General features: G+C 45.8%; 1 protein-coding gene across 2 annotated transcripts in view; it reads right to left on the bottom strand.

Annotated features, from left to right (window-relative positions):
• RP9 (RP9 pre-mRNA splicing factor) overlaps positions 1-22,822 on the bottom strand; it is a 35,495-nt gene extending 12,673 nt beyond the window's left edge. Inside the window, exons 1-2 of one of the 2 annotated variants that reach the window (XM_043989162.1) lie at positions 22,648-22,822; positions 1,072-1,102 (exon numbers count right to left, since the gene is read on the bottom strand). In XM_043989162.1, the coding sequence (XP_043845097.1) occupies positions 1,072-1,102; positions 22,648-22,769 (153 nt within the window). In that variant the 5' untranslated portion in view covers positions 22,770-22,822. Of the gene's footprint in view, positions 1-1,071; positions 1,103-5,147; positions 5,171-22,647 lie in introns of those variants that run through there. The other variant, XM_043989170.1, reaches the window with a different exon arrangement.
• Between the last annotated feature and the right edge of the window lie 2,014 nt (positions 22,823-24,836).

Below are 24,836 nucleotides of genomic sequence, written 5' to 3'. Positions count from 1 at the left end.
AATAATTAGAACTATCCAAACATGAAACAAACTTTTCAAGAAGTAATGATCTTCCCATCATTTTTAAAGAAAGTAGTAAGCTGTCATTTGTTTGAGACATTCTAGAAAGGATTCTTTCATGGGGAAAGAATATTTCCTCTGTGCCTTCTAACTCTTAAGGCACTAACCATAGCTAAGGGGACTAGTCTGTATGATGAAGTACTAAAATGTGCAGCACAGTCAACGTGAGAAGAGAACAGAAGAGAAATGCAGACAATCAGTAAAGAAAAAAGCAACCTAAGATTTAGGTGGAGCTTGAGCCGGCCTCTGACTGCAAGAGGCGCCATTCCCAGTGCTAGTGCGCACACGGACGAGTACGGTAGATAAGAAATTCTCAAACCTTGGGTCTGTGGATCCCCATGGGGTTTGTGTATAGATTTCAGAGAGGCCATGAACTTGGTAAGAATTGGTTTCCTTGGAAATTCTACATATTTTATTTTGTGCATTTAAAGAAGGGGTCCTCAGGTTTCCCCAAACTGCCAAAGGTGTCTAAGATGTTAAAAAGGTTTTGAGCCCTACTCTGGTTGCATTCACAAAATACTTAAAAATAAAAAAACAAACCACTGGTGGGGCAGCTAGGTGGTGCAGTGGATAAAACACTGGCCCTGAATTCAGGAGGACCTGAGTTCAAATCCGGCCTCAGACACTTGATACTTACTAGCTGTGTGACCCTGGGCAAATCACTTAACCCTCATTGCCACCCCCCCAAAAAAAAAATCACTGGCAGCAGAGAAGCAGTGTTACCAAAAGTACCTTAAGAATTGTTATGCTAGGGGCAGCTAGGTGGCACAGTGGATAGAGCACCAGCCCTGGATTCAGGAAGACCTGAGTTCAAATCCAGCCTCAGAACCTTGACACTTACTAGCTGTGTGACCCTGGGCAGTTCACAGCCCCAATTGCCTCACAAAAGAGAGAGAGAGAGAGAGAGAATCATTGTTATCTTATAATTATCTGATTTTACAAAAGTTTATTCCAAATCCAATTATTTTTAATGATCAGATTATAAACAGCAAAATAATTAACTATACTCACCTTGATAAGTCCAGGAGGAGGCTTTTCATAACTGGGGGTGGGGGGAAGGGGAGGAAAAAAGAGTCCATCAATCACAATAATATAGCAAATGACAGTCTAAATTTAATTACTTTAGCAAAAGAAAAACAAGGCCAAAAAGTCTGTGTTCAGACACAAATGAGAAAAATAATTGAAATCAGATAATACAGCTCTTTCTAGTCATGACTTGGAAGGTCAGCCAAGCATATATAGGGTCATCGATGTGAAGGAGGAAGGGGCCTCAGGGGCCAGCTAGTCCAGCTAGGATTGAAGCAAACAAAGAAAGAAGCTTCTTAGCTAAATGACTGAGCAAGTTGGCACCTTTCTGAGCCCATTTGTTTCCTCATTTGAAAAATAATGAAAGCACCAAAATGGGTTTATGGGATAGGTAAAATGAGAGGAAAGATACTTTGCAAAACCTTACAGCACGATATAAATGAACAAGTATTGTTTTAAAAGTGGCTTTTAATTGTCAGCTTGGGTGGGAGATGTGACGGGATCATAGGGTCATTCCAAGAAGAAAGAGTTCTGGACTAGAACCTGCCTTCAGACTTGGCTCTATCACAAACACAGGCTAAAACTGCCTCCCTCTAAAAACACTACCCACTTTGTGGGGAGAGCGAAGATGATGGAAAAATGGATGGAGGGGCAGCCTTAAGAGTCAGGAAGACCTGGGTTTAAGCTACTGGCTGTGTGACCTGGGGCAAATTATGGCATGGAAGGGACAAAGATAATGCCAGACTCCACGGGCTGCTTGGGTAGAACCAAGCCCAGTCATCCTGGGCATGGGAGAGTCAATTGTTTCATTCTTGGCACAGGGCACCAGACCTGGCCCAGAGCAGGTACTCGGTAAATGCTCGTGGAAGGACATCACAGAAAAGAAAGATGGAAAAGAACTAACTGCAAAGACTTGTTCTAACCAAATCTCGTAGCCACCAGGGATAATGCAGCCACCTCACTTGAACCCTGACACAGTGGAGTGCCCGCTGTGATCATATAGCACCCAGAAAACTATAGACACACACACATGCGCGTGTTTGTAAAATGGGCAGATTAAAAATAATAAAGGGAGGAGGAGGAGGAGCTAGATTCTCTTCAGGGAATTGTTCAGTCATTTTTCAGTCGTGTCTGACTTTCTGTGACCCCATTTGAGGTCTTCTTGGTAGAGACAGTGGAGTGGTTTGCCCTTTCCTTCTCCAGTTCATTTAAACAGATAAGACAACTGAGGCAAACAGGATGAAGTGACTTGCCCAGGATCATTCAGCTAGTAAGTGCCTGAGGCCAGATTTGAACTTGGGAAGAAGAGTCTCCCTGAGTCCAGGCCCAGCACTCTGTCCGTTGCGCCACCTAGTGGCCCATGGGGAAACTGCAATGCTTTAATGATCTGAACAGTTAGAAATTACCCAAATCTATCATTCTTTCTCACCTGCCACCACCCCCACTAAGAAACGAAAACAAACCCCTTGTAACAAATGTGCATAGTTAAGCCGAATAAATTCCTGCGCTGACCATGTCCCATACACATCTCAGTCTGTACCCAGGGCCCATCACCTTTCTGTCTCTTCCTGCACTTTCTGCTCCTTGTGCCACTCAGAGTTCTTCAGTCAGCTTTAGTTTCCGGTTCTTTGCCAGCACAAGAAGAGTTGGTATAAAGACTTTTGTACCTCCACCTCTTTTTCCTCCTTCTCCTCCTCTGGTCTCTTTGACGCACCCAGTGGTGGCCTCGTTAGCTCATCATATATCCTTCCAAAGCTCTTTTTGGACCACCTGGACCGGGTCCTGGGGCCAGCGATGGTGAGCTAATGTCCTTCCAGCATTTCTGTTCAGCCTTGCCAATTGGATGGGCCTGAGGCGGACCCTCAGAGCTACTTTTAATTTCTCTCTATAGTTTTTTCCCTGCAGGAGTGGAGGAATGAGAAGGGAAGCAAAGTGCAGAAAGAAAGCTAAAGGTCACTGAGTCTCAGCCATAGATTTCAAGCCTGAAGGGCCCTCTGAGGCTCAAGTCCCTTAGATAGCCCTTAGTATGTACCCTGCACTGAGCTAAGCATGTACAACTCTTATCTCACTTGATCCTCACAGCAGTGCTAAAAGGGAGGATCTATCCTGATTTTCATTTTAAAGTCCAGGAAACTGAGGTAAACAGAGGCCATACAGCTAGGAAGTGTCTGAGGTCTCCTTCCAAGCCCAGTGCTAGCCTTTGATACAGAAAGACAAAACACGTCCTTGAAGAGCTCTGACTCTACTGGAGACTGTTTCCCCGTCCCTTCCAGCTATAAAACCTCTGGTCTTATGATCCTTCTTTCGGATGTGGAAAGCAAAAGAAAGTAGAGGGAGAGATCCCTGCATAGGCAAAGCCTTCAGCCTGACAAGAAACCCTGTTAGCGTCAAGTGCACCAATACAGGAATTTGTTTAGAAGGCTGCTTTCCCCAAACACATTTTCATTGATTTTTCTAACGAAAGCTAAAGAACAGAGACAGCAGAAATCTGTTTTTAAGTATGGGAAGAACGTGTAGACCAGCTGCTGGCTTTAATCAGAAATGTGAATAACACACATATGAGGGGGGACATTTTTTTGTAAATAACTAATAAATCAATTAAACCACAAGAGCCACAGAAACAAAACGAGGATGGTTATGGGCTAGACCTGTGGTTCATGGGAAGAAAGAACTCTCAGATGGGCAGACATCCCTACCGCTTTGAAGCAGCACATCACTGCCTACAACTTACTGCTTTAGGGACACGCCCTGAGCACTAAGAAAACTGCCCAGAGTCACAGCCAGGATGGGTCAGTGGCAGTGGCCAAACCTGAGCCCAGGTTTCCCACTTCCCAGCCTAGCTGCTAGCTATCGACACCACCACAATCTTTACACAACATCTGCACCCCCACCCCCACCCCGGCACAATAATTAAATAGTAATCACAGCAATGTGGACAAGGTATTATAAACTGCTGTCCATTAAATACAATTTTCATAGCTCCTCCCCCTATCTTAAAGAAAGAAGCATGCCCCACGGTGTAAATGCACATAGAATTATTTACTGCTATTCTAAAAGTCCCCTCTGGCTTGTGTAGAATAGTAAATACAGTCCTTATGAACAACCCAGCCTGCTTTCCAAGACTGTTAGCCATGAGTCAGTAAATTTTTTGGCCAGAGACACAGGAAACAGAAAAACACATAAAATGGCCAGGTTGGCCCCTTTCTGCTTTTGCTAAGACAGAGGTAAAATGGCAGAAATGAGGGAAATGGGGATCGGGATTCACAAATAGTGAAGCTCCAAATGCATGGTCTTTGCCCAATGACCAATAAAAGCGTTTAGATTACTGAAGAAATTGAGTTGTGCCCGTCTACACAATATCATCATGAATGAAACCCGAAGACACAAGGAATTTCAAGTTCAATGGAAGAACTAGATTCTCCTCCAGGAGAAAAACAAAGGAGCTGTCCAGGGCAACACTGTTTCATAGGACAGTTGGTCGTTTAACCTTGTGGTGCTCATAACAGATTGCCATGAATAGAAAAGAACTTTGAAGACAATGTCTGTCGTTGAGATAAAGCTGGAGAATTTCTAAAAGAACCTGACAAAATCATAGGATCACAGACTCAGAGGTAGAGGGGACCTTGGGGAGCACTGAATCCAACCTCTTTACTTCTCAAGGTGGGGAAACGAAGACTCGAAGGGAAGCAGCCTTCCCACTGTCACAAAGAGAAGAGAGAATGGGGGAGTTGGGAAGGGAAGCCAGGCCCTCTTTCCATAAGGCCACTTTGCCTCCAACTGAGCCTTTCTAACTTTACTACTGGGAAACTTCCATTTGAAAGCGGGCCTAGAGGAAGCACCGATAACTGTTGGAAAATATGGTTTAGAAACAAAAGAAGGAGGCCAAATGTTCTAATCCAGATGCAACAGAAATTTTGGCTGGAGGCAACACAGTTCTAAAGGCGTACGGGCACTGATTTTTAAGACATGTTATGGAATCGCAAGGCTTCATTAGAAACAACCTTGGAGATCATGGAGTTCAATCCCTCATTTTTCAGATAAGATAAATGAGATGCTCATACCTGTACATGACATCGTGCAATCAATGAACAAAGGCCTGGATCTGGAATCTGAGAGCTTTGATTTAAATGCAGTCTCCTACTTTATGCATGACCTGGACAAGTCACTTCCACAATCTAAGGTCTCCTCCAACACCAAACACGGCGTACCATGGAAAGAGGCCTAAGGAGTGTGAGGAAGCTTCAGCACATCAGCCACAGTGATTCGCCTGCAGGAAGGGCATTCAAGCCAAACGCACGTAGAGAAAGAGGACTGGGCCAGGACAGTGACACCGGGACGGCCTGAGTGCTCAGCAGTGTCCATAAAATGTCAAAGGAGTAGAGCAGGGTCTAGAGCACAAGAGTGACTGAATCCCCGAGGAGCAGGTGCAAGAGGAGAGGACGTGATGAACTGTAATCTGCAGTGGTGCTGATGGCATCAGGGAGTCTTGAATTATTCCAGAATTTTCCAGAAAGAAAAGTGCCCAACATTTCCAACTTAACAGATTGTTCCTCATTAGGAATGCATCAGTTTGTGTCATGATAAAAAAAAAAAAAGGAGAGTCTCCATTTTTCTATAATCTACAATTATTAAATACAGGAAAAAGTTTAATAAATATGTATGTTTCCCATGAATTGATTTCTGGGTGGGGACAGCTAACAAAATATGTGTTTATCTTCCTGGTTACATTTTTTTTTTTTAATCAGGAGAGACCAATCTTTTTATACTATTTCTTTAATAAAAAATATTTTAATATTTAATGTTTTTTAACTTTTATATATTTTTTTAATTTTTTTTTTAATTTTTATTTTTTTGGTGAGGCAATTGGGGTTAAGTGACTTGCCCAGGGTCACACAGCTAGTAAGTGTTAAGTGTCTGAGGCCAGATTTGAACTCAGGTACTCCTGAATCCAGGGCCAGTGCTTTATCCACTGCGCCATCTAGCTGCCCCTATATTTTTCTTTAACTTCTTTAATATTTATTTAACTTTCTCATATTGCTGTCAGTAATTAATTCTGTGAAGCAAGGTAACAAAATGTAGGTAAGAGGCTAAAAAACACTATTTAAGGTTTTCGGGCTATGAAACAAGTCCCTCTTCCCTTCTGAATAGTGAGATCTCTTTGAGAATGCCCTTCACTTAAGCATATTGAACACAACCCAGGTGTTCACATAACTGTTGTTTTGTTGTTGTTTATCTAGAAAACACATAGGGCATAAGGTCAATTTCTTATACTATCTCCCCATTTACAGTTATTTTAAATGAGACAACTTCTGACTCTAATTCTATTCACCTGAAAAAGTGCTTCATTTATTTCTAAAATAGACCTTTTCCTTCATTGTTCTGTAAACCCATGCTGAGACAGGATAGCTGTGGGTATGTCTCAGCCTGTGGTATATTCTTTCCTGAGCCCTAGGCTAGAGAACAGGAGCTGTATGGTAGAAGAGCACAGAAATGACAACAATAATGCCTTACTCACGTATGACCAAAGCAATGCAAGTCGTCTGGGGAAAGTACTGTCCAAAAGTCTACAATTCATATTTTCAGAAATATAAAAAGCCTGGCGTAAACAGGGCCTTCTTCCAGATGCTGATATTGGGTAGGTGGGTGAAGTGTGCTTCCTCCCCAATTCTAGCTTTACTGTGCTCCTACCCCATGACAATTACTCTTGCCCCTCTCCCATTTTCCCCTCAACTCCTGTGATGAAGGGAGTCAGACTTTTGAGGGCCAAGCCAACTCCCTCCTCATGAAATTAGACCAAGAAGCTGCCCACTCACCTCAAACAAATTTGCACCAGCCACAATAACAGCTAGTTACAACTGGGCCCATTCTACCACAAATGTATTGTCTGACTTGCAAAATCATTTTGACAGATTGCACTAATTGAATGACTGTGAACTCGACTGGTCTACACACCAGGCAAGACAGAATGTGAAAGAAGAAACTTGGTCCCTAGCTGATAAGATATTAAAAATATAAGTACGCACACAGCAGAGGGAAATGTTTTCACAGAACCTGAAAGTCAGAGGGACCCCACAGGCTACCAAGTCTAGCCCCCTCTACAATATCTCCAAACAAGCAGTAAACTAGCTTTTAACTGCAGGCCTACAGTGAGGTGGAGAGACCGCTGAGGCAGGGAGACAACAGGTAATGGAGGTCTGAGTTAGGGTTATGATTGTGTGAGTGGAGGGAAAGGAACATAGGGTGAGAAATATTATTTTGGTAGAAACAAGATTTGGCAACGGATTGGGTATGTGAGATATGTGGGCTGACTGGCCATGAGGATTCGAGAGAAGAACCAGCAAAAGAAACGGAAGTGTGGCTGGATAGATAGGAAGATAACCAGGAGAAAACAGAGGGGACAACATTTAGAAGGAGAAGATAATCAGCACTGTCAAATGCTGCCAAAGTCAAGAAGGAAGAAGGCTTCTAGATTTGGCAATGAAGGGAGAGGGCTGGATGCGTGATGGAGTCAGGAGCCAGAGAGCAGAGCAGACTGTGGAGGGCACGGTCAAGCAGTGGTTTTCAAAGTGTAAAAGTGACATTTATTCCCATTAAATCTCATTTTGTTCGATCCAACCAGACAACTAATGTTGTCTAGCAAGATGTTTTTGAATCCTGACTCCCTTGTGCAGTGAGTTAGCTTATCCCGCTGGTCCATCCATAAACTTGAAAAACATGCAATCTGTGCATTTATCCAAATTACTGAGAAAGATGTTTCAGTAACACAGAGACAAGTACAACTGCCTGAAAGCTTGTCTCCTAAGCTGAAACTGAACCTGACCATTAATGACTCCTCTTTGGGGGTTTTCAAGTTAGGCTTCTAAAATGTTAATGCTGTCTGTTCTTTAAATCATTTACTCCATAAAAGTCTTTAAAAAGTTTCATTTTTATTATGAACTAAATCATCAATAAACATTTCCACATGTAAAAAAAGGAAGAGCTTTCCTTATATATACTTTTTTTTTTAAGGCAGGGCAATGAAGGTTAAGTGACTTGCCCAAGGTCACACAGCTAGTAAGTGTCAAGTATCAGAGGAGGAATTTTAACTCAGGTCCTCCTGAATCCATGGCCGGTGCTTTATTCACTGCATCACCTAGCTGCCCCCCTTATATGTACTTTTTTAAAAAATGAACATTTTAAATTTAGTTTTGTGTTGCAAATTCTATCCCTCCCTGAGGTGGTGAGCAATCAGATATAGATAATACACGTGCAATTATTATACTTATTTATAAAAGTAAAACCTAACAAGGTAGTAAAAAAGTCCCCTCCTGAAGGTTTTTGTTTTCTTCTCTGTATTTTTTTCATATTGCCTTGATGCGATTTTCTTAATTTGGGGGGAATATCTTTAACATTACTCATGAGCTCTATCTTCCCTCCCATAAAAGCTCTCTCTTGTAGAAAATAAGAATAGTCGGGGGCAGTTAGGTGGCGCAGTGGATAAAGCACCAGCCCTGGATTCAGGAGGACCTGAGTTCAAATGCGGCCTCAGACACTTTATACTTACTAGCTGTGTGACCCTGGGCAAGTCACTTAACTCTCATTGCCCTGCAAAAATAAATAAATAAATAAGAATAGTCAGAAAAAGCAAATCAATATATTTGTTATGCCTGAAAATCAGTATCTCATCCTGCAGCACTAATGCAGTCCTCTGCTAAGAGGTAGGAAGCGGGGCTTATCATTAATTTTCTGTGGTCCTGATTGATAACTGCTCTGATCACAGCTGTGAAGTCTTTCAAAATTATCTTCCTTTATATTATTTGGGCCATTATGCAAATTCTTCTGGTTCTGCACTCCTCATCTACATCAGTGCATTTAAGTCTTTGGTAAGAGTGTCATCAGAGTACCAGTGGAGAATCATTATGAAGATTTGCAGACAATAACATCACAATTCCAGGTTTTCACTTATCTTTTAAATTGCTTCCCTTTATAAGGCAGCAAGGGGTTGGGGTGGATTTTTTTTTCTTCTACTCTGTGTGAATCCTTTGGGCTGAAAACTGAAAATAGGATAAAGTTTCCATACTGAATACTTCATTCCATTATTGCTTATTTTCCCAAACTGCAACTAAAGTAATGAAGCTCATAGGTCAATGTGAATATTCTTCCTAGGAAATAATCACTTCTCTTTTTAGCAGCTAGATGGTGCAGTGGATAGAGCGCCAAGCCTGGATTCAGGAACACAAGTTCAAATACAGCCTCAGCTACTACCTGTGTGATACTGGGCAAGTTCTGTTTGCCTCAGTTACCTCATCTGTAAAAGGAAATGGCAAACCACTCCAGTATCTTTGCCAAGGAAACCCCACATGGAGTCACGAAGTTGGATCCGACTGAAACGAGTGAAAAGCAATATCATCAAATTATATTAACGTGCCTTAAAAACATCTTGCACTTCTTACACAAAAGCCTATAGTGAATTTGGGGAAATTCTGGGACTCCACTGAGATCTCTAGATGCTATTTCATTCTACCTCAGGGCAAGCACGCCTTCCCAGACTTTCAAAACACAAAGATCCATGGGGCATCCCACATTATCTTCCCATACTGCCATGGATTATGTGATCAGAAAGATGGTCAAACAGTATGTTCTTCAGACTTCTCAAACCCTAGAACCTCAAAAATTAAAAAAAGAAAGAATGTGCCAGATTTAGAGTAACTTTGGCTGAAGCCACCAAAAGTGTAAATCCTCCTAAGTAATATCCAAGAATACTCAGAACTCCATTCCCAACCAATTCTGCATGCCTGCCACAGTGAACTTTGGGGTGCATCTGTGGTGATCTCCACAGCAGTGATTTAGCCTGAATCGGCCTTGCCCCAGAGACACTGAGCCACAGAGAGGGGTGGCACAAGCTAGAGCTTAATGAGCACAGGGCCTGAGAGAAAGGGGACTGGAAACCCAGCTGGGGCCAGTCCTTTACCCCTCAGGGGTTTTGGATTTGGGACCAGTCAACCCGTGTCATCCAACACAGAGAAACAGACTGTCCAGCAAACCAGACTGGGGAAAGGGGGTGGTGCTATGGAACTGGAAGAGTCAAAAAGTAAGGAATGGATATTTACAAAGACAAGTGTCAGCAGTACGAGAGAAGAGCTGAAAGCCCAAAAGTTGGAGAGAAACTGTGTGGCTAAAAACCCTAGTTCATAAGCAGACAGAATCAGATGGCCCTGGATTGTTTAAGGCAACTGGGGTTAGTGACTTGCCCGGGGTCACACAGCTAGTAAGTGTCTGAGGTGAGGTTTGAACTCAGGTCCTCCCAACTTCAGGGCCAGTGCTCTATCCACTGTGCCAGCTAGCTGGCCCAGCAAACAGAATCAGAAAAACAGAAGGATGAATAAAACCTCAAAGAGAAATGAAAGTACTCTGGGCAAGCATTATAATAGAAAGGAAAATGAGCCAATACCATTCAGGCAAAGAGAGAATCCTTTAGATTCCCCAGACATGGAAGAGGGAGAACCTCCAGAATGGATCAAAAGAAAAATACACTTTTTGGGGGGAGGCAATCAGGGTTAAGTGACTTGCCCAGAGTCAGACAGCTAGTAAAATGGCTGAGGCTGGATTTGAACTCAGGTACACCTGATGCCAGGGCCAGTGTTCTTATCCACTGTACAACCTAGCTGCTCCAAAAAATACACTCTTAAAAGAACAAATAAGGAATGAATTTAGGCTAAAACAAAACAAAACAAAAAAAATACCCTCAAGGCAGAATTAAAAATAAAAACAAAAGTAGGAAAAATTGTTAAGGGGAGACACATTTGGCAAGAGAGATGCAAATGGCTGCTGTAATAAAAGGACCCACGAATCCTATACAAGCCAGTGTATTTGCCACTGAAGACAGGACGTGCAGAGAGACCATAAGGAGCCCACGTCAAATAAGGAAGACTCAACAGCATAACAGAGGACATAATACAAGAAAACAGTCCAGAGCACTGATCGAGACTCTACAAATTGCCATAAAACAAAAAAGAAAAACCCTCTTCAAACTCCAAGTCGTGCAGTGATGAATGTCCCACTGCCAGCAGCCAGGAGGAAGACCTTTAACTGTGAAGGAAATGGCAATTAGGAGAGTCCACAAAGAGCTGAGAAGTATGTTCCCCAAAGAAATGGAGCTGAGACCCCCCATCCAAAAGGAAACGCCCTGTATATCTGAGCCTAAAAAGAACCAAAACAAAGACATTCAACAGGAGAGGGGAGAAAAGTCAGAAAGGGACTGAGAAGAGCAAGAGCCCATTTTGCCAGGGAGCTTGAAGCCGGTGTAGACAGGACTTAAGGGGTGATTATAGATGCAGAATGTGATGAAGGGCGTCAGGATTCCAGGAATGCAAGAAGGAGTCTAAGAAGAGCTCGAAGATCAGTCAACAAGCATTCGGTGCTTACTATGTGTCCGTGGGCACCATGAAGCCAGCCCTGGACTAGAGAAGTACAGACACCTCAGCACACACAGGCCGTGTGCAAAGATTACAGGGGAGACTCAGAGGAGACACCCTTCCTCTTCCCCTTTCCTTTGGAAGGAGGTGCCTCAGCAGTCTGGGCAAGAGGGTCAGGAAAGGCTGAGCATCCCAGGGAAGGAGGCAACCAAAGGACCTGGAGAAGGGAAATTCTGCGTTCTGTGTGGGCAGAGGTCAGTAGGCCGACATAGCTCGGATGCAGAAAGCCAAGGGTGGGGAAAGGGGAAAGAGGGTACACGCTGCAACAGCAAGAAGGGCTGTGCCAGGCTGTGAAAAGCTCGGGCCACCTGGCCAAGAAGTTGTATCGGATGCACTTTGGAGCCAGAACATCACCGGCCCCAGGCTCTGCCACGCTAGCTCAGAATCCTCTGGTGCTCCGAGGGGCCCTTGATCCAAACTCATCACCTCATCAAGCTCCTTTGTAGCTATCATCTAGTGAGCCTCAGGGCTCTTCTCCTGATCCCCACTTGTGCCCTCACAGCAGGGGACTTCAACGTACATGTTGATGCTCCCTCAAATACTCTTAATGTTGGGGGGGGCTACACAGAGATGAACATACCCACGATTTGGCCATCACCTCACAGGTTTCCCTTCCAAGTTCATAAACTGAAGTTCCTTTATCTGACCATAATCTTTCATCTTCCATCTTCTCTACCTCGTGATCTCTTACTCCCAATCCTATTTTTCTTATCACCAATCATACCTTGCAAAATCCCATCCTTGGATTACTCCCATCCTGTTTTCTGGCTGACCATTCCTCAGCCTCCTTTGCTGGATCTTCATTCAGGTCTAACCCACTTACTGTAGGAGAGCTAGGTGTCGAAGTGGATAAAAAAGTGGCCTTGGAGTCAGGAGGACCTGAGTTCAAATCTCACCTCAGACACTTACTAGCTGTGTGACCCTGAGCAAGTCCCCAGTTGCCTTAAAAAAAAAAATTCTGGAGCCATCTCCAGTTGTCCTTCTATCTTGCCACTGGACCCTGTGACAATTGGAGTGATGCCACCTGCTGGAGAGTTACTGTAGGAAAGCTCCACCATGAGGAGAAGGCATCTGAGGGCAAGCCATGTGGCTTGGAAGGTCAGTTCCTTGGTGTCAGGAAGTAACGTTTGCTCATGGGTACCATCTATCAAAGCTACCAGCCAATTAGCTTGGAGCTGTGTGTGCGTGTGGATGGGATGTTTCCAGTTTTCACAGGAGGCTTCTGGGAGGAAGAAGGGGCGAGGCTGGCTCTCTCTCTTTCATCAGGACCTCATGGAGAGCGGAGCTGGAAATGCTGGCTCCCTGAGATAGATAGATGTAGGCATCTGGGCCTGTAACGATTGGAATGACGCCACCTGCTGGATACTTACTGTAGAAGAGTTCTGCCCATGAAGGGAAGGTCTTTGAGGGCAAGACCAGGCTTCAGGAAGTGACGCGGACTAGTGGGAGGAGGAAGGAAGAGACTGGCGCTCGGTCTCACTCTCTTTCCTCTGGACTCTGGCGGAGAAGGGAGCTAGAAATGTGCTCTCCCTTTAATAGATAGGAATCTAGGCCTTTCTCTCTCTCTTTACCAAATTCTTATTCTCCTTAATAAATGCTTAAAAGTCTAACTCTTGCTAAAGCTTATAATTTATTGGCGACCACTCATTAGATATTTTAGACAGTTTAGCTAGAATTTTAACCCTTAACAGATGGCTGACCACGAAGAGGAAAGCTAACCCTCAGTCTTCTTCTGATCTTCTGGTTGGGTAAGAAATTTCCCCTCCCTCTCCCTTTAACTGCTAAGTACTGGCGCACTGGCTGTGTTTTCCCTTTAAATTTTTTCGAATGGACCTTTTAAACTCCCTAATTATCCTATTTTTGATTTTAGTCTGTTTAACCAGACAAATGGGAGATAAGATCATGTTAATGCTTTGTTTTTGTGGATTTTCTATTTTCTTTTTATTTTTGTTAAAAGAGCCAGCAACTTACTCACACAAGGAAATATCTCTCCCTCTCCCAACCATGCTTTTTCAGAGAAACCTGAAGAGATTCCCGCAGCTTTTCCCAGTTCTAACAGTAATTGTTGCTTTAATTTTGCATGCCTGGAGGCAATGACCCACCCTCTAGAAGCTTTTAATCCCCTAGCACCTGGAGGCAAAGTGGGGGAAGAGGAATCCAGGCCTGAGTTCAAAATCAAGTCTGATTCAAATTGTGCTGGTCCCTCCCCTCCTCTCCAGACCCCACCCTCTACTCCTCCTATGGCCAAGCCCATAGCTTCCCCTGCCTGGGAAGTCCAGAGATCTGATGCGCATGCTCAACTTTCTCTAACTACATTTGCAGCTTCAGGCTCAGCCCTTCCCCAGCCTGGCTGTGCTTCTGAGACAACCTTAGAAAACCCTTTAAATTCCAGATATGCTCGTTTTGTTGATAATTTTGCTAACCTGCTTTTGTCTTTCATTAGTAATCTTATAAAGCATTTGTATGGTGAAAAGACTGACAGACAATATAGAGGGGTTAAAGAAGAAAAATTTAAGCTGTATAAGAATGACAATCATCAACATAGTTCAAGACTCTGCTTCTTTTGCCATGGAAGGGTATATATTGTACAGAAATGTAAAAGTAAGGGGCAAGGTATTGATATGAGTGTTGGGGATTTTAGATATCAGAATCAAAAGTGTTCTGAATTCACTCAGAGTAATAGTATCAGTTCAGAGGTTACATAGGATTTCTATGCTATTATATATACATTTTGAAATTAATGGTATGGGTTTATTTTCATAGAGATTTTCATGCTTTTGAGATTGTGACTTATACTTAGTTTCTAAAACAAGGAGAATATTTGTAAAGCTTTTTATAGTCATATGATCAAGTTTATATTTTATAATACTCTTATTAATATTAAGTTCATATTCATTTAGATTTCCCTAGTTTGAATTTCATTGTCTTTTATTGTTCCGTGTGTATTTTTTCTATTTATTCATCTCTCTAATTTTGAAACATTGCAAGATGGTTTTGATTTCATAATACAATGTTAATTCTAGGAGTATTGTGCTCCCATATTCTGAGTTGTTTGTTTTTGTTATTTTTTCTCAACTGATTATTTGATCAAACTCTTTAAAGCATTTCCCTAGCAAATTGTTTGCCATGGCAAGTGTAAATTGATTCTAGAAGTATTATTTTTGATAAGCATATTCCAAAAAAAAAAAAAAGAGGGGAACATTTGTAAAAGTTGTCTTTGAGATTGTGTTGTGCTTTAACTTTTATTTAAATATGTTCAGATTTTTCAAAAAAGTAATTGTATACTAAGTAAAAAAAAAAGGGTATTATTTGAAATTGTTGCATAATTATATATTATATTTTGAGTCAAGATGTATTCACATTTTTTGCAATCATTTATTATCCTCAATTTTAAATCCATATGAGACTTGGATTATGGGAACTTATCATTTAAGACATTAATTGCCTTTATTCTGAGTTATCAGATGCCAGTTGGCCAAGATGCCATCCAATCACAAGAGGAATACATGCAAGAGCAGACACTGAACTGTCACATGAGGGGAGACATGCATGAAGTCAAGGTATGGCCAAGGGAACGGCTTTTGACAAATGTTGAGGTTGGATTCTCTTGGTTTAATATTTTATTTTATTTTTCCCCACAATATCGTACAGATGGCTGGAAGTATTGATCCCACCCATCTCACTTCTACACCTGGCTTCTATGCTCCCTCCTATATGCCTGATGCCATGGACCATCTCAATCCCATGCATCTGATTAAGTCTGACTCAGTTTCCTCCAATATGTTCGGTGGCATGGACGTATATTCCATCCACCTATTTTAAGCCTGGCATACTGTATGGGCAGTACATATTGCTCAAGTGTGGGAATGCTCATATCCCATCATTTCTCTGTTCTTTTATGGTAACCCCCATAATTATCTCAGGTGTCATGATAAATAACAGTGTTGAATTTGGCCTTGACATCTGTTACTAATTATATTAGATTTTAAAATTTCTCATAATGGCATGAGGATAATTAGGCAGATGATGCAAAAAGTGATGAAACAGATAAAAATTATTTTTAATAATTAATATTGCAGCAATTGTCTTCTCAATTACCCTCCATAAGGGGGGGACTATAGTAATATTATAATTTTAAAGAATGTTTCAATTTTTGTTTTATTATATGTTTCATGTGTAACAACTAAGATTCTGTATTCCCTTAGACATGTTTTTGAGAACTTTCATTGTTTGATTTTATTATTGACAAAGCTATTTTAAAGTTGTGTTAAGCTCAATTTTGTAGGAAATTTCCTGGCTGATTACCAGCATCCACACATCAACCCCTGAAAAGACTTCCATTCTACGACTACACCTAGAGGACATCTGAGAAAAGACTTTCAGAGACTTTAAATGAACAGTTTTGTTTTGTTGTTGTTTTTTTTTTCTCTTTTCTCTTTCTGTTATAATATACACCATCTGTAACGTGTATTCTCTGCAGAGGCCCTCCCTTTGCAAGACTAATGTCAAAGCGTCGGTTCATGAGGACAAAAAAAAAAAAATCGCCCCTCTGGACAAAACTTTCCTCTCTTCCTTTTCTATATTGTTGTTCACATATTATTAGTTAGCAATAGTTATTATATTGTTTTTACTGTTCCGTCAAGGAAACATTTTGTTTCTTGAGGAACAACAGGGGGGACTGTAACGATTGGAATGACGCCACCTGCTGGATACTTACTGTAGAAGAGTTCTGCCCATGAAGCAAAGGTCTTTGAGGGCAAGACCAGGCTTCAGGAAGTGACGCGGACTAGTGGGAGGAGGAAGGAAGAGACTGGCGCTCGGTCTCACTCTCTTTCCTCTGGACTCTGGCGGAGAAGGGAGCTAGAAATGTGCTCTCCCTTTAATAGATAGGAATCTAGGCCTTTTTCTCTCTCTTTACCAAATTCTTATTCTCCTTAATAAATGCTTAAAAGTCTAACTCTTGCTAAAGCTTATAATTTATTGGCGACCACTCATTAGATATTTTAGACAGTTTAGCTAGAATTTTAGCCTTAACAGGCCTCTTTTTCTCTCCTCACCAAATTCTTATGCTCCTTAATAAATGCTTAAGAGTCTAAACTCTTGTTAAAGCTTCTAATTTATTGGTGACCACTCATTAGAGTTTTAGAGTGAGGTTGGTGATCTTGCACAGCCGCCTCTCGCTTCAGTCCAATTCAGTACAAGTCATGACATCATCCTGACATCATGGTCCTCTTCGAAAACGAAGAACAAACTACCCGCTTACTGTGGGTACCCTACGAGGTTTTGTCCTGGGCCCTCTTCTCTTCTCTTTTCTATATCATTTTGCTTGGCGATCTCATTCGCTCCCTGGGATTCAATTTTCTATTTTAATTCCGTTTCAATCTCTCTGCAGATAATTTTCAAGTGTGTTCAGCACTAATTCACTCCCTGACCTCTACTCTCTAGGCATTTCTAGTTGCCTACTGGTCATCTCCAAGTACATATTAGACTCAACAGACTCAAAACTGAACCCATTACCCCTACCCCACCCTAACCCCATTGCTTCCTTTCCCCTAGTTTTCCTCTTACCGTTAAGGGTAGTGCCATCTACTCGGGCATACAACCTAGGTGTCAGCCTCAATTTCTTAGTCTCTAACCCTACCCCCACCCCCCCTACAAACAGTTGCTAAGTCTTATTGATCCTACCTTCTGTAGTAAAAAGTGGCAAAAAGTTATTGGAGTTTTAGCTGACTCATTTGGGAGAGGCCATACCAGGCCCACCCTGAGTGACAAATGCTACTGAGGTCAGAAGGAGAACTCTCCAGAGGCAGTTTTTGAAGGACCTCCCCTTTTGGGGGAGGGAGATTGAACACTCCCCTGAGGGGAAGCTGAGGGACTTCGGGAATGCTAGCTCTCTCTCTGGTTTCTGCCTTGCCTGTGGCAGGAGCAAGTGTAGACTTTCCAGGTTTTGGTGAGTGAACACAGAAAACCCTAAATTTCCTTTGAATTAGCTTAATTGGAAACGATCTGGGGATCGCATAGGCTAAGTTTAGAGTTAAGAGAATTTATCTGTATTTCTTTTTCCTATTTCCTTATCTTTGAATTTTATTAATTTCACCTTTGTTGTTTAATTAATTCCCAAGAAATAAAATCTGATCCTTTTGTGAATTAAAGCTGTAAGGCTCCTTTCTTATTGGCTTAGGAGAAATATCTAAAAGGGCAGTTCAGAGGGGAGGGAGCTTTGAACCTAAAGGTCCCTCATATTTCCGGGACCCCAATATTTCGGCGAGTCACCCAATTAACTCTCCATATATTAAATTTGGCCCACACACTTCCTAATGTCTCTTGTATACTCCTCAGGCCCCTATCACCTCACACCTCAACTACTAGCTTTCTTCTTGGGCTCCCAAATAGTCTCTTTTCATTCCAGTACATCCTCTACTTAGTTGTCAAACTTACCTTCCTAAAGCATATGTCTGTTTCACCTCCCTCTTTCAATAAATTCCAGTGGCTCCCTATTGTGAAATGATGCTGACTCGGTGTTAATTCAATTTCATTTTCAGTCCCAAATTCTCTCCCTCTCCCACCCATTAAGAAGGCAAGAAAACAAGACCGTGACAAAGATAGATAGACGTGCAAAACAATTTCCACATTAGCTGTAACCTAAATGAAAGAAAAAGAAGAAGATATGTCTCAATCGCACTCTATCTGGAGGTGGTTAGCAAGTCCTTTAGAAATGTGGTTGGTCATTGTGTTAATCCAGTGACCAAGTCTTTCAAAGTTGATGATCGCTACACTATTGCTTTTATTGCATACATTGTTTTACTTGTTCTGCACATTTCACTTTTGATCAATTCATACCAGTCTTCCCAGGTTTTTCTGAAACAATCCCCTTCATTATTTCTCACCACACAATAGTATTCCATCAGTTTGTATACCATCACTTGTTCAGCCTTTCCTTAATTGATGGACATCCCCTCAGGTTCTATCCAATACAAATTCACGTTACATAACCAACTGCCTCGTGGCTAGCTAGCTCCACAGTAATCCCATTCTGGCTCATCTCCTTCAGCAGGTTGGTCCATCTGCTGTACCCACTCACACTCTCATAGTCAGCTCTCCCTTTCTATTGGCTGCTTCCCTACTATGTTTCCCCTACCCTCAAAAAATGCTCAATTGGTGCCTCCCTCCCTGCTAAGCTATCATCCCAGGACTCTCCTCCCATTTGTGGTTAAGCTCCTTGGGAAGGATGTTTGTAAAAACTACCTCCACTTTTTTCCTCTCCTTTTTTTAAAACTCCTTAGCATCTGGCTTTTAATCTCATCACTCAACATAATCTACTCAAATATCTCTTGCTCGACAAATTTAAGGGCCTTTTCTCAATCTTCATCCTTGACATCTCTGTAGCTTTTCAGACTGTCAATCATCCTCTTCCCCTGCTCAGTCCTAGTTGGGCTATTTTGTGGCCTCTCCTCAGTCTCCTTTGCTAACTGTGGGTGTCCCACAGGGCTCAGTCCTGGGCCCTCTTTCCTCTCCCTCTCTACTTTCACTTGGTCTCATCTGCTCCCCTAGAATCAGTGATCATCTGCATGCCAATGATTCTCCCCTCTATTCATCTGGCCCTAACCTTTCTGCTGATCTCCAGTCTCAAATCTCCAACCACTGCTGGACATCTCAAATGGATGCAGAGTAGACTTAAACTCACCATGTCCAAAATGAAACATTCTTTTTCCCCAAGCTTTTCCTTTTTCCTAACTTTCCTATTAATACTGAGGGTAATGCCCTTCTCCCCATCATCCCGGCTCTCATCTTTGACTCCTCTCCCTCATCAAATCTGTTGCCAAGCCTTGTCAATTCTACCTTGGCCACCCCTTTTCTCCTCTGACGCCATCACCCTGGGCAGGCCCTTAGCACTTCATGTCTGGATCACTGCCACAGCCTGCTGGTGGTCCGCGGGCCACAGCTCTCTGCACTCCATTCCATCTTCCACTCAGCTGTCAAAATGATCTACCTGAAGTGAAGGGACCCCTAGGTGGCGCCATAGTGCAGAGAGTGCCCAGTGGACTCCTTGAGTTCAAATCTGGCCTCAGATACTTCTAGCTGTGTGACCCTGGGAAAGTCACTTCACCCTGTTTGCTTCAGTTTCCTCATCTGTCAAATGACCTGGAGAAGGAGATGGCAGAGCACTGCAGTATCTCTGCCAAGAAAGGGTCATGGAGAGTTGCAACTGAAGAGCTAAAAGTGTAGGTGTGGCCATATATGTCACTTTCTCCTGACTCCCCATTCAGTAAACTCAGGTGGTTCCCTATGACACTGAAGATCAAATAGTCAATCCTGTTTGGCTTTTTTTTGTTATTTTTTTTTTTTTAGCGAGGCAGTTGGGGTTAAGTGACTTGCCCAGGGTCACACAGCTAGTAAGTGTTAAGTGTCTGAGGCCGGATTTGAACTCAGGTACTCCTGACTCCAGGGCCGGTGCTCTATCCACTGTGCCACCTAGCTGCCCCCCTGTTTGGCTGTTAAAGCCCCTCCTAAGCTGGCTTCCTCCTCCTTGTCCGTCTCCTTGCAGCCTGCTCCCCCCTTACCTGGGGAGTCTCTGAGACAAGCTGCGGATCACAAACCTGCTGCCCACCCCGGCTGTGTTTCCTTAGGACATCTCAGCTGGGCTCTCCATCCAGCAGTCAGTCCTTTGAGACCTCCCTAACTGGTTCTCTGTGCCACTCATCACAGCAGCCATTCCAAGCCTCCCCTTACCCTGTCAGCTGAGGACCTAACTGGGGGGGGGGGGAGAGGCCATGGCCTGAGACCTCCCTCGTCTGATATGGTCCAGATGTCTTCATTCACCCCTCTCTCACACGGAGGAGAGGCCCTCCTCCTGGCCAAGGCAGCCGCCTTAACACATACCTTCTCCGACACTGGGCCCTCCATCACCCCTCTCCCTGAAGATCCTCGTCCTGACCGAGGCCAGTGGGGCTCGCCACCTCAGCGTCATCCCGCAGGCCTTACTCTCATCCGTGCCGCAGGGAAGATGCTCCTCCCTTCACAGGGTCCCTCACCTGTGCTCCCTCTTTCTCTGCACCAGACTTCCAGACTACCCCCTGCTGCCATCTGATCCCCAGCAGCCCTTGGCACCCGGGGCTTCCTTGCAGAAGAACATCCTAGCAGCCCTGCAGTCTGCTTGCCCAAGAAGACACGGATGCCTGACATATCATCCTCCTGGGGGCTTTCTGGGGAACTGAGCCTTGGGCCAGCCAGCTTCCCTCGCCCTCCAGCCTTTTCTTTTCAGCTCCCTCCCCCGTTAGAATGGAAGCTTCTTAAAGGCAAGGAGTGGGGGCCACTGGGTGGTGTGGTGGAGTCAGGAGTTCAAATCTGGCCTCAGACACTTGGCACTTACTGGCTGTGTGACCCTGGGCAAGTCACTTAACCCCAACTGCCTCACCCAAAACAAAACAATGTAAAAGCAAGGAGTTTCTTTTGTATACCCCTACACCCAGGGCTTGGCACAGTGCCTGGCCAGAATAGGGACTTCTTCCTAAGTGCTTGTCTCTTCTCCACTCATACACCGAGGTCCCAGCTCAGGCCCTGCTCATCCCCTCCTGGCCTCAGGCTCTCCCACCCACCCTCCACTCAGCCCCCAAAGTCCAACAGCTCCTATCAAAGTCCTCTTCTCAGTATATTCCACAACCCTCTTGGGCTCCCTCACGCTGAATAGCAGAGAGGGCTTCACACCTAGGGGAAGAGGAGGGAGCTGGCCAGTGAGGCAGACAGAAGAGTCTGTGCTGGTTAGTGCTAGAAGACCTATAAGGTCACATCTCTGGGCCTACAAATATTTGAGTGATTGCATTCCCAGGATCGCTGCTTTCTTTGGTCACTCCAAGATGGTGGCAAGTGATGCTCGGCCACCAGAGGTCTCTGAATGGCGAAGGCAATGTCGAGCGTGTCGTCAGAGGCCCTACTCCTGCGAGTCCTGGAAGCCAAAGATGTGGCACTTGAGGCTGGGGTCCTGGGCACGGCCCTAGGTGGGCACGGGCCTGGTGGGAAAGGCACCAGCAACAGTGATAGGCACTGAGATGCATGCATTAGGACAGTGAGTCAGGCCTGGGCAGTCAGAGATGCCAGGCAATGGGCCTTGGCCAGCCCACAAAGATGTCTCCTGGTTCTGTATGGGCACCCCCCTCAGCTCTTCCCTTTCCCAGGCCTCCTAGACCGAGACCGAATCCAGGGCCAAGCCTCGTCCATTCTAGCCACCCCCATCCTCATTTCAGCCGCCAGGCATGCAGGCCCTCCTAGACTTTCAATCAATTAGAGCAAGTGAGCATTTAGCTTGCTGCTTGCCAGGTACTGTGCCAAGTGCCCAGATACAAAAAGAGGCAAAAGACAGTCGTGGGGAAGCTGTAAATGGGATAAACAGGAAGATTTAAAGGGCAGCAGGGGTCAGGGAAGGTTTCCTCTAGAGGGTGGGTTTTTGGCCGGGAGGGCAGTGGTCGGGGAGCCCCCCGGGGATGGGGGCAGCCCCAGCAGGCCAGTGTCTGCCCAGTGGGGCACTGGGCTATGCGTTGGGGAGTGAGAGGAAGGGCCAAGCGGAGCCTATCGGCTTTGGTCCTGGGAGCAATGGGGAGCCACTGGAGTTTACAGAGGGAGGCAGAGACAGCGTGGCTGGGGGAAGAGCAGACTGGGGCAGGCAGGGCCCCCACAGCTGGGGCCACGATCCCCTTGGGGGTGGGGGCCAGCCAAGGTGCGGGAAGCCCCGAGCCACAGGAGGTGATTAGGGAATGCCCCGGGGATGGGCCAAGCCTCGCCTTTCACCTCTGACCTCCCCTAAAAAAGGATGACCTCGGAAGTCTGCTCTGCGGGCCGGAGTTTCCAAAGCGGCCACTCGAGTGGCCGGAGGGAGCGAACGCGTCCGAGGGCCGCCGGCGGCCGGGGCCAAGGGCTTCTCCGGGCCTCAGTTTACCCCGAGTCACAAGTCTCCATTGGAGCTACGGGGGAGGCTCGGGGTGCTCTAGGCGCGGCGGCCCCCGCCTCCCGCCCCTCCCCCTCCCCCGCAGCCGCCCAGCGGGGGGCCGGGAGGGGGAGGGGAGCAGGCCCGCCCCGCGCCCCGCCCCCCGCCGGGCCCGGCCGCGTCACTCACAAGGACTCGAGGTGCTGCAGCTGCTGCCGCTGCTGCGCGTCCCGCCGGCGCCGCTTCTGCTCCTGGCGCCGCTGCTGCTCCAGCTCGGCCGGCTCCCGGGCCCGCTTGGGGGGCGGAGGCATGGCCGGGCCGCGCCGGGCCGCGCTGGGCCGGGGCGCCCGCCGCCGGGGGAGGGGGAGGGGGAGGAAGAGGAGGGAGAACGAGGAGGAAGGAGAAGGCGCTCTCACTTCCTCCGGCCGCCCCGCCCGCTCGGGCCCCGCCCCGCCCCGCCGGGCTCCCGGCCCCGCCCGGCCCCGCGCTCGGGCCTGCCCGGGCCCGACTTGGGAGGCCGAGGCCGCTGGGCGCCCGCGGGCCGGGGCCGGGGCCGGAACCCCTCGAGGAGCTCCCACTGCGTGGGCCCTGGGGGGCTCCCTTCCTTTGGGGCGGGGGCTCTCTTCAGACCCACGGTTTAATGGGGGGGCGGCCCCCTCCACTGAACCTAGAGAGACCCAGGGGGTGCGCGGGGTGGGGGGGGAGGGGAAGGGGGTGGGCGATCCACAAGTTCAGGGTCAGAAAAGGCCCCGCCCCTCGGGGGGCCCGGCGGGGGGGGGGGAGGAGCGCCTGGCAGTGACCAGGGGGGGGACTGTGCCGACGTGGCCCGGATGACCGCGGGGCACGCCCTGCCGTCCAGAGGCTGGGATGGGGCCCTGGCCCTGCCACCGGCTCCTGACCCCTGGGACCCTGGCTGCTGACCTGAGGGCTCTGGGACCCAGTTGAGGGGCGATGCCTGGGAGGAAGGAGCCCAAGTACAAGACTTGGCCCTTGATTGGATATGGGGAACGCATGGGTGGCAATGGTCTGTCTGGCTCCACAGATGAGCTAGCCTGTTTAATGGTCAGTCCCTTAACCGACAGCATTTATCAAGCCCTGTTATGACTTGGCCTTGTACTAAGTCATTGGGAACAAATACAATTACAGGAAGAGTCCCTTTCACGTGGAAAACCTGGAGGCCACATAGATAGAGAATGAATATAAAGGGAATAAGTACAAAAGTGCCCAACTGCCCGCTGGTCTGGGAAGGACCTTCAGGTAGAAGGTGATGCTGCAGTTGTGCCCTGAAGAAAGGGAGTGAATGGGTGAGGCAGGGGTGTGGAGGTGGGGCCTGCCTCCAATGAAGAGGTGGCCCTACTCTTTGCCCCAGGCGATGCCATCCCATCTCCTTCCCTTCTGCTGATTGCCCCTCCCGTGGCTCTCACTAACCTACTGCCTACAAACGTGCTTACCCCATCCTCAAAAAACCCTCCCTTGATCCTTCTATCCCTGTTTCTGCCCTTTGTGGCCAAGGCCTCTGTAATCAGTGCCTCTGCTTCTTTTCACCTCACTCTCTGTAATCTGACATCTGACCTCATCACTTAACCTGAACTGCTCTTTCCCTCCAAAGGGACCAGAGACCTCTTAATGCCAGGTCCAGTGGCCTTTTCTCAGTTTCATCCTCCTGGGTGAAACTCTCTGAAGTCTCCTGACACTGTAGATCATCACATCTTCCTTGGTAGTCTCTTTTCTCTAAGTTTGCAGGACCTCCTTCTCTGCTGGTTTTGCTCCTACCTACCTGACTCGTCCTTTGCTGGATTTTCATCCAGATCACACTTGGATACCCAGTCCTAGGCCCCTTTCCTTTCTCCCTCTGTTGTTGTTGTTGAGTTGTGTCCCACTCTTCGTGATTCTGTGGACCACAGCATACCAGGCCCCTCCACAGTCTTTCCAAGTTCATATTACCTGTTCATCTCATCCTTTGCCATCCCCTTCTCCTTCTGCCTTCAGCCTTTCCCAATGTCAAGGGCTTTTCCAATGATGCCCATCTTGTCATTATGTAGCCAGATTATTTAAGCTTTAGCTTCAGGATTTGACCTTCCAGTAAAGAATCTGAATTAATTTCTTTAAGCATTGACTGCTTTGACCTCCTTGCTGTCCAAGAGGCTCTCAGAAGTCTTCTCTGGCGCCACAATTTGAAAGTAGTGTTTCTTTGGGGCTCAGCTCTTCTTATAATCCAACTCTTAGAGCCTTGCATTGCTAATGGTAAAACTACAGCTTTGACTCTATGAACCTTTGTCAGCAAAGTGATGCCTGCTTTTTGTCTGCTGTCCAGATTTGCTTCCAAGGAGCAAGTGTCTTACCTTCATGGCTATAGTTACCATCTGCAGTGATCTTTG

This window comes from Dromiciops gliroides, chromosome 1, assembly GCF_019393635.1.
Source record: "Dromiciops gliroides isolate mDroGli1 chromosome 1, mDroGli1.pri, whole genome shotgun sequence".
In the NCBI taxonomy this organism is placed as follows: Eukaryota; Metazoa; Chordata; class Mammalia; order Microbiotheria; family Microbiotheriidae; genus Dromiciops; species Dromiciops gliroides.
This window is presented reverse-complemented; position numbering and strand designations above follow the sequence as displayed.